Source organism: Pteronotus mesoamericanus, unplaced genomic scaffold (assembly GCF_021234165.1).
Source record: "Pteronotus mesoamericanus isolate MK-2021 breed Mesoamerican mustached bat unplaced genomic scaffold, CSHL_Meso_final scaffold_476, whole genome shotgun sequence".
Taxonomy (NCBI): Eukaryota; Metazoa; Chordata; class Mammalia; order Chiroptera; family Mormoopidae; genus Pteronotus; species Pteronotus mesoamericanus.
Genome location: NW_026555318.1, coordinates 2,634,895 through 2,645,361, shown reverse-complemented (window position 1 = coordinate 2,645,361; position 10,467 = coordinate 2,634,895). Strand labels below are relative to the sequence as shown.

Genomic DNA, 10,467 nt, shown 5'->3' with positions numbered 1-10,467 from the left:
AAAGGTGTTCAATTGATTATATCTTTTTTTTGTAGTCATAGTGAAAATAAGCAGTTTAGCCTGTAGTTACAAGGAATATGTAGTCATATCTCTTGTCTCAGTAAATCGTTACAGAGAGATTTGGAGTTATGCTGAGACGTTAGTTCATGGCTAATGGAACTGAAGAACCATGCTAAAATACAACAGTGCTAGCTAGCATTGGGTAAAACTTCTTAACATAATTAAGGCTACTTTTTTTTTTTAAACGTTCTTTTCCCATCCATACACAGCCTTGAAAATAACTGGTGAAAAGTTTGATTTTATCTAGTTTGCAGTAAGGATCTTAAGCAATTAATTTCTGCTGGTTCTAACGTCTCAGACTTTTCCCACACTTCAAAAATGCAATTCACAAAGCTTCAGTAAATACAGTTCAGGTGAGTAGGCACAGCAGCATAAATTTAATACGATTTAATATAATAAATTTAACAAGTCTTTGGAAATATCTGGGAACATGTTTATTACCACAGAGTTATCTTTAACCATGATTCTTGAAAGTAAAGTTCAAACTTTATTTCTTGTATATTGCTCTTCATTCCTTTGAGTCACCAAGAGTTTCTCGGTGCAAGAATAGCCCCTCATTTTTGCATCCCCACTATCTAGCACTGTACCTGGGTCTAGTAGTCAAATTTTTTACTGGGCCTACCAAGACTTCTAGACCCAACTCTTCTCCCGTTGCCAATCCCAAGCCACACTGGCTTTCTCTTACGGGCAGAAATTTCTTGGACACCTTTCTCCCCCAAAGTCCTTGAACAGGTCATTTTAACTGCTAAGAGGCCTTTCTCCACTCCCTTCACCTCACCAAGGCCTTCTCATTCCAATTTCAACTTCCTCTAGGCTAGATATTACATTATCCTCTCTCTCTTTTTAAAAATAGTTTATTTATTTACTTTTAGAGAGAGGGAAAGGAAGAGAGAAAGAGAGAGAGAAACATTGATGTGCTAGAAATACATCTATCAGTTGCTTCTTGCATGCCCCCAACTGGGGACCTAGCCTGCAACCTAGGCATGTGCCCTGACTGGGACACCCTTTCAGTTCGCAGGCAGCATTCAGTCCACTGAGCCACACCAGCCAGGACACATTATCATCTCTTTTATAACACTTTAAATATTAAAATTAATAAAGTTCATTATGTTTTGTTCAATGCCTATTTTCCCTGCTTGACTATCAACTCCGGCCGGTGTACTGGGCCTCTCTTTGACTACTGTGTATTGACATTGCTTAGCCCAGCCCCTGGCTTACATCAGAGACTCAGAGCATATTGTTGGTATAATTTGATAGGGTTGCCAGATGAAATACAGAACACTCAGTCAACAAATATTTTTTTAGTGTAAAAGTGTGTTCTGAATACTAGATAATATGAATCTAGCAATCTTAAAATTGATGAAGTATAGAGAGCATTTATCCACATGAGAATTTTCCAAGATAATTCATATATGTTTCTTGATTTTGAGAGTGTGTTATTAAAGCTGGGTACAGTGCAACAAGGAAGGGCTTAGGATAGAAGAAGCAACAGGAGAGAGCCTAGGTGCGACTGCTTTGGCTACTGGAAGTCAGAGAAAAGGGGCCTTGGAGATAGATTTGAGGGATTAGCCTGGGTGGAGCTGCTGCTGCCCCTTGTTCCCCTGGTTGCAAGTCTCATGGGGACCCTAAGAGATAGGAGATGCACACCTGAGAGGGACGAAAAGCATGGACATGCTCCTAGGAGGGAGAGTGCTAATAATTCATAATTTAAATTCCTTTTCTGTTGTCAAAATGCTCTTCATTCAACAAGCATCTATGGAGACTAATATTTGTGTATTAGGAACTGGTAATATAAACATGAAAACACAGACCCAGCCTGTGATGGGCTCATCTATTTTTTTATAATTTTTTATTTATTGATTTGAGAGAGAGAGAAACATTGATATGTTGTTGCACTTACTTATGCATTCATTGGTTGATTCTCATATGTGCACTGACTGGGAATGGAACCTGCAACATTGGCATATGGGGAAAACACTCCAGCCAGCTGAGCTACCTGGCCAAGATGGGGCTCATCCGATTTGTACTTCTGCAGATACAATTGGTCACAATAATCCTAAGTACTCAAAAAGCTTTTACTTTATTATGATACCTAAAGTATCAATGTTAGATACACAGCTATTCTTCCTCATGGAAGCTCTCTGTACAGATAAACAGTGATGTCTGTGCTAAGTATAGGTAGAAAATTTTAAATCTTTTAAATCTTAAAAATAAAGTAAACTTTGCCAAATTTGGGTCACAGAATAGAATAAGTTATAATTTCTCATCTAAAAGTGCAAGTGAAACGACACTGTTGAAAATGTGCACTCAGGAAGACAAGCAAGACATGTCATTAAACAAAAAAAAGCAGCCCTGGCTGGTGTGGCTCAGTGGATTGAGCTCCAGCCTGCAAACTGAAGGGTCACTGGCTTGATTCCCAGTTAGGGCACTCACCTGGGTTGCGGGCTGGGTCCCCAGTAGGGGATTGCCATCAAGAGAAGCAACCACCCATTGATGTTTCTCTCCCTCTCTTGCCCCCTCTTCCCCTCTGTCTAAAAGAATAAATAAGTAAAATCATTTTTAAAAAAAGCATTCAAGGTGCACACAGGAAAAGTCTTTTTATATGGCAAGAAGGGGATAATAGGCAAATTTTTAATGAGGGATAATAAATTATTGTAATTTTAGTTCAATAGTTCTTCTGTGTACGGCCTAAACAGAAACTTTCTGAGCTGCTTTGGGGATTTAGAGGGAAAATATAATTATCACTAGACTGATTATCTTGGGGTTCATTGAGCTGCCCTGACTCCCTGCTCTAGGATGTCATGCAAATAAACTAAATCATGCTGTCTTAGAATTTCTGAGTTTGTTTTTCCATAGAGTGAAGCAACCCTTATTTTACAAAAGTACTCTACTCACCAGTTGTTGGGCCAAACCATGTAGGTGAGAGTAAATTTTGTGTTTTAAAATTTGGACACAGTCTGAGATTTCCTAGAATAGAATTTTTTCCATCAATAACAGAAAGTGTAGTACAGTCAAAAGAGTGCTGGCCTAGGATTAAAGAGCTCTCCCTGCCCCTGGTACTAACTACATTTAGTGTAAACATGCTCCAACTTCTTCTAAGTGTCAGCTTTATCCTTTAGTAGATGACTATAATAATATCCATCATGGCCATCACACCAGGTGGTTTATTGGTTCCACTGATATTTATTGACAGGCTTAAAAGAGTTCTGTAGAAAATCGAAAAGTGGTATAAAAATATAAGACATAAAAATTCAGTAAAAAGCTTCATTTATTCATTTATTCATTAGGGGCCTGTAGTCTGTTTCAATAGGTAACAAGCAGATAATTAATAATTATAAATATGATTAATACTGTTTAATTTTGATGATGAATTTTATTTTTCAAGAGCTATTTGACACATTGTCCTAATTCCTTCTGCCATCCCCACTTTTCCATTATACTGTGTGTGTGGATATATCTGGGTCAAAAGCTTGATCTCACAAGAAAAAAAATAAGAGTAATTTTGCCAGTTTAATAAGGTAGGCCAGTCATTTCACTAATTGGTCCATTAAATTTCATGCCATCTACCACCATGTCAGACACTTGTGGGTGGGCTTTACATCCAGGCCCTCTTGCAGCAGTGATGGAAAGTTACCACACCTGAGTTCCAGTACTTAATTCTATCCTTGTTTTTCCCTTTCTTTTGTCTTGATTGCATTAGTTTGACTACTTCCATGGATAATTAAAAAGTTGTCATGAAAAGGTTGGTCCTTTTCATTTGTAGTCAATATTTATAGACTCAAACGTACAAAGCAAAAACTTTTTTTTTTTTTTTAGTACCTATGTAACCAAAAGCAACAAGACCATTTTCAGGGAGTGATTTTTGAGAGAGGACCTTTTTATCTTCATTTAGAATGTTTTCTAGCTCAATTTTCTGGTCAACCTTCCCATCTTTGCATACACACATCCTATCTATTCTTTTTGGCCTAACTCAAATGCCCTTTATAAAGCTTTCTCTTAATACATCCATCCTCCTTTTGATCCTAGGCAATGTTCTGTGTCATTCTCATGATACATCTTTGGTATGAATATATTGTCTACATCTTCTTTAAGGGCCCTTAGTGGGCACTATTACACAGATAAAGGCCTTAAAATCTCACAGGTAAATTTGTTGAAGAAAAGAATGAATACGTTTGGAAAAGTCACAACCTTTCTGTGCCTTAGTTTCCTATCATACACAACCCTATTTCAGAGGGTTGTTGTAAGGATGGAATGAGTGAATATGTGCAAAGGAGTTTCAAAAAATAAGAAAAATAAGCGGTGATGTAAGATGCTACTTTTCTTGTGCATAAATATTATGCTTTTCTTGTTCATAGTTATAAACTGTGTGAAGATAAAAGGCTAAATAATTCCAGAAGAGCCATAGATGATCCCAAGAGGCAATGAGCTTTCAGTTTCTTAGGTTTTAAGCCCATTCGAGAGAGCCACACAATAAAAGAGCTTGTGCTTTAGAGTCAGATATGAATGTGAATCTCATCTTCAGCACTTGGTGGACTAATTTTATTAACATGAGTAAGTTATTTAATTTCTCTGAGTCTGGGTTTCCTTAGCTGTAAAATAAGAATGAGGCTATCTTGTTTTGCAGGGCGGTGTGAGAATTAAAGGTAATGCTCGTATTTTACACTATATAAGTTGTAAGCATTGCTAATATTTAGGGACTTGAGAAGAAATGTCCCCACATTTGCCTTGTGTCCTGTAGACAATACTTTCATTCTTTTACCGAACTCAAGGGGCTCGCGGCTTGAAGTGTTATAGTCCAAGATGAGAGGTCCCAAGGTAGTTTTATTTATTTGCAGCAAGTACAAAGAAGACAGGGGATACATATCCCAAGCCCCAAGCCTAGCCATTGTGGTTAATCACACTGTTGATTTTTTTTCTTTGCAGTTGGCTGGTTGATGTCCTATCAAGCTCCTCCTGTTATTTTTTTTTAAATTTTATTTATTTATTTTTAGATGGGATAGGAGGGAGAGGGAAAGAAACATGGATGCAAGAGTGACACAGGGATCGGGTGCCTCTCGCATGCACCCCTGCCTGGATGAAGCCACAACCCAGACACGTGCCCTCACCGGAATCGAACCAGGGACCTTCCGCGTTGCACAGCACAACCAAGAAATTGAGCCACACCGATCTGGGCTCTGTTTTTACAGCTGATTTACAAAATATTGCGCTTCATTTCAACAGCAAGAGTAGCTGTTTTAGTAAGAACCACTCAGACCTTGAGATCTTTGTCCTAACATTCCTGGTAGTTAAAAGGTATGAAAAAATTAGTTTGCGCTGGAGTCTCTATTTGTTCAGTTATCAATAAAGTTTTGAATTAAAAAAAATCTCCTAACTCCGGTTCCATAAAGCTTTGATCAAATGGGAGAGCGAGGAACTTATCGCGAGAATACGGAGGATCGCGTTTGGTCCTCGGTGCCTGCTCTCGCGTCCTTTGGATCAAGAAGAAGAGAGAGGTGAAACGGAAGCACGAAATACCGCGAGCTTGGTATTCTCGCGATATTTGTTGGGATTGCCCCTCCCCCTCCTCGAAGTGCCGTTTCGGTTTAACCTAGTGTGTGACTGGGTCTGTGTGAGGGAGCGAGTGAGTGTGTGAGGTATTGAGGTGAGGCGGAGGCAGGAAAAGGAGCTCCCTCAGGAGCGAGGGACAAAAGGGGGTGTGAGGCACCTAGGCCGCGGAACCCGAACGACAGGAAGCCACCCCGAGCTGGGCTACCGGATAGGGGGAAGGCCCGCGCAGTCCTCACAGGGCTTCACAGCCGAAGTCGGCCCTACAGCCCTGGGCCGTCGGCTTCCTACTTCCTCGACCTCCTCGGCCCCCGGGACTGAGGATTGGCTCCGCGTGGGGAGGAAGGCAAACGGACTTGCGCGGCTGCCCGTCGTCTCGCAACTCCACTGCTGAAGAACTCTCATTTCTTCCCTGGCTCGTTCCCCCCCCACCTCATGTAGGAGGGTGCCGAGGAGTCGGGAGGGAGGAGGAGCCTGCGCTACGGTCCCTTCCCTCCCCACCCCCTTCTAGGGGCGCTTTGGTAGGCGTGGGGTTGGGGTTGGGGTTGGGGGGAGGGTGGGGGCTACTTTTTGGAGTGCTGGGGAACTTTTTCCCCTTTTTGAGGCCAGGGGAAAGGGGATGCCCAATCCGGAGAGACATGGGGGCAAGAAGGACGGGAGTGGAGGAGCTTCTGGAACTTTGCAGCCGTCATCGGGAGGTGGCAGCTCCAACAGCAGAGAGCGTCACCGCTTGGTATCGAAACACAAGCGGCACAAGTCCAAGCACTCCAAAGACATGGGGTTGGTGACCCCCGAAGCAGCACCTTTGGGTGCAATGATCAAACCTTTGGTGGAGTATGATGACATCAGCTCTGATTCGGATACCTTCTCTGACGACGTTGTCTTCAAAGTAGACAGGAGGGAGAATGATGAACGTCGTGGAACTGATCGAAGTGACCGCTTGCACAAACATCGTCACCACCAGCACAGACGTTCCCGGGACTTACTAAAAAGTAAACAGACAGAAAAAGAAAAAAACCAGGAAGCTTCAAGCAAGTCGGGATCGATGAAGGACCGGATATCAGGAAGTTCAAAACGTTCAAATGAGGAAAATGATGACTATGGGAAGGCACAGATCGCCAAAAGCGGCAGCAACAAGGAATCCAGGTCATCCAAACTCCACAAGGAGAAGGCCCGGAAAGAACGTGAGTTGAAGTCTGGGCACAAAGACCGGAGTAAAAGTCATCGGAAAAGGGAAACACCCAAAAGTTATAAAACAGTGGACAGCCCCAAACGGAGATCCAGGAGTCCCCACAGGAAATGGTCTGACAGCCCCAAGCAAGATGATAGCCCCTCGGGAGCTTCTTATGGCCAAGATTATGACCTTAGTCCCCCAAGATCTCACACCTCCAGCAATTATGACTCATACAAGAAGAGTCCTGGAAGTACCTCAAGAAGGCAGTCTATTAGCCCACCTTACAAGGAGCCTTCGGCCTACCAGTCCAGCACCCGGTCACCCAGTCCCTACAGTAGACGGCAGAGGTCTGTGAGTCCCTATAGCCGAAGACGGTCGTCCAGTTATGAAAGGAGTGGCTCGTACAGTGGGAGATCACCTAGTCCCTATGGTCGAAGGCGATCAAGCAGCCCTTTCACCAGTAAACGTTCCGTGAGTCGGAGTCCACTTCCCAGGTGAGCTATTTGTCTAACAGTCCTTTTTGTCTTAGGGTGGGTTATGAGGAATTGGCAATTAGCAATGTTTGTGGAAGTCTCCGTTGTTCATTGACTAAGAACACTTTACTATTGGCCAGTCATTCAAGTGAGTGAATCTGGTCTCCTCTGAACCCAGAATTTGAAGAGTGGAGAAAGTTACATGCCTAAAACTGCTGAAGGTAGGTACTTCCAGTGGCAGGATCTTCAGCTATAAGCTCCTGTGTAAGAAAAATCATGGAATTCTGTTTATTAAATGCATAGAGTTGATACTGGTTTCCAAAGCTTATCTAGCTATTTTTGTTGCTTTGTTTTAAAATTTTAAGTTAACATTGGTATTAGTGCTTTAGACTTCATTGGATCTGATTAGAGACAAGTTTTCATTTGAATTATCTTGAGGCTGTTTGCCTAGGTTGTCTACCATTTGTTTTGTTCACTGAGTCTTCAAACTTAAGTTTATTTATTTCATAATTGACAATAATTTAATAGCTTAAAAAAGACTGCTATCTTTTCACAGATATTTCTAGTTGATATTCAGCTGATTAGTCCTTTTTCCTTTTGATGGTAGAGCGTAGCAGAAATTGGTTCCAGTCATAATTTGATTTTCTTTACAGTGTCACCATTGACCATGGCAGTTTTCAAAATCTTTCTCTAAAAAATGGCACTAGTACCTTTACTGCGTTATTTTTGCAAGAAAGGCATGTTAGTCTGAAATTTAATTGGTAGAATGAATGGGAAACTGTGTTCTTGCTTTGCACATGATGAGATGTACCTCCCTCTTTGTGAACTTACTTTTGTCCACAAAAGCAGAACATGGGCTTTAGAGTTATACCTGAGTGGAATCTTAATCTTGCTTTGTGCCCTTTGGCAAATACTTTAATTTTTCCATGCCTGAGTTTTTTCATGTGTAAAATGAGAATAATAACTACCAACTTTTAGAGTTTTTGTGAGAATTAAATTAGTAAATATGAAGTTCATATCACAGTGCCTGGTACCTGGAGCAAGTCAGTAAATTGTATAAGAAAGGAAAATGTTGAGTACTAATAGAGAAAGTATTCTAATTTGAAAAAAAACTTATGTATATCTTTTATATGTCAATGTAAGTAATTTTTGCTAACTTAAAGTTGTAATTATTCATAAACTAATTTGAATTGATCAAGCTTCAGAGTTCCTAGCTGTCAGGATCTGAAGTTCCTTAGTCTTTTTGCCTTTATTTTATTATAATTTTTCAAACACAGAAAAGTTGAAAGAGTTGTAGTGAGGACCCATACATGTACTATCTCTATTCTTTTTAAAAATTTTTCTTATTTATTGATTTTTTTAGAGAGAGAGAAACATTGATTCTGTTTTTCCATTTGTTGATGCATTCATTCATTGGTTGATTCTTGTAGGTGCACTGACTCTTGTATGTGCACTGACCTGGAATCCAACCCACAACCTTGGTGTATTAGGATGATGGTCTAATCAGCTGAGCTAACCTGCCAGGACTTCGTACCACTTATATTCAGCAATTAATATTTGCTGTGTATTTTGTGTCTACGTGTATCCATCTCTCCATCAGTCCATCTTTTGTTTTGATTATTTCTAAGTTGCTGACATCAGTATATATCTCTATAAATGCTTTCATAGGTATACCATTAGCTAGAGTTCACTAACTAATGAGAGTTAAAATTTATATACAGGGAAATGGATGTCTTAAATGTATACCATTTATAAAGTTGCTTAGTTTTTTAAGGAACCCTAGGAAATAGTCTCAGAATATTTGTCTTCTTGAGGGAGTAGTTTAATAAGGCTATTCTGAGAATTTATATTGTTGTGGGGTTTGGGAATACAGAAGTGTATTGAGGTTAAAACACTAAAACAAGCTTCAGTAAGAACTGTGGCTTTGCAATGATTCCTTTTGGTTTCATATCTCAAGTTCTCCTATTCACTTAATTGGAACTAGTGCAGAAATGGTAAAAAGAAAAAAATCAAGAAAGAAGAGACACACTATAATGGTATGGGACACAACTAGAAGCACTACATAATAATCCTGGAGTCGCGTGCGCATTTTTAGTTGGTCGGTAAAGAGCATCATATGTTTGTGTTGTGCATTACATATTTTTCCTTATTTGTTGGAATTCAAACAGTTAAGTACAAAAATGTCTTAGAGTAAGAGTAGAGGAACATACAGGTCTCCTCTATGGTATTCTCTGTGTTTTTTCCTTGGGAGAGAGTCAACATTTTTATTTTTTAATGATTTAAAAAAAATTATTATTATTATTTTTAACATTACCATTTAGTCCCCTTAATACCCCTCTACCCCCTACAGTGGAGGGTCAGAATTAAAAAGACAAAATGCTTTGGCAGAAACGCAAGGTCTTTTCATTTACCAAATTAGTAATGATTAAGAGTAGCAACTTTATTTTAGATGGGTAGAACCTAACGTAATTCAGGGGAAAAATACATTTGTTTTTGAAGACAAATTCTTTATTGTTGCCTGAATTAACCCATTTGTTGTCACTACCCTGCCCCCCCTTTTTTTTTTCCTTGAATGTGTCTGGATCTCAAATACAGCATTTGTATCATAAAAATACCTTAAGTATATGGCCATCCAGGTGTCCCATTAACAGTAGGCTTCTGTTCAGAAATTCAAGGATGTTTAGCAAAATTCCTTAGGATTTAGTCATGCTGAAAGATTATAGAAACAATGCTTTGTATAGCATGGTCTCTGACATTACTTAATATTTGGGATTTTAGAAGTTTTTCCTGGGATAGAGGTATTAGTTTTATCCCAACTATAATTCAGAGAAAACCTCTTGTTTCAGCCAGTTTTTTACAAAGGAAGTATTAGTTTTCTTAAAGGTAAGTGGGTATTTGGTAAATCTACTTAACTACTTTCATTAGTTTGTATCCTTATTTCATATATATATTATCATTATTATTTTGAGTACTTTGAATCTAATAACAACTTTATATTTTAACTAAGCTTTTGGAGCACACTTCCAAAAAACAGTAAGAAAACCACGGTTAACATCATGTGAGTTGTTTCCCCTATAGATATATGCTATTTGTTTTGAAACGTTTTAATTCATGCCAGTCTTACCAGTGATTAAAGATGAAGGGAGATACTGAAGATCTGGAATGGAAACAATTTGTTTCAGACTACTGGGCAAATTATGTTTTGTTCAGTTACAC

At 39.5% G+C, this 10,467-nt stretch overlaps 1 protein-coding gene across 7 annotated transcripts in view; it reads left to right on the top strand.

Annotated features, from left to right (window-relative positions):
• The first annotated feature begins 6,171 nt into the window (after positions 1 to 6,171).
• The window catches only part of CDK12 (cyclin dependent kinase 12), a 69,474-nt gene continuing 65,178 nt past the window's right edge, over positions 6,172 to 10,467 (top strand). For all 7 annotated transcript variants that reach the window (XR_008530867.1, XM_054593685.1, XM_054593687.1 and 4 more), the window contains exon 1: positions 6,172 to 7,272. Coding sequence is in view for 6 of the 7 variants with exons in the window: in XM_054593685.1 (XP_054449660.1) it covers positions 6,224 to 7,272 (1,049 nt within the window). In the remaining variant the exon portion in view is untranslated. The remainder of the gene's footprint in view (positions 7,273 to 10,467) is intronic.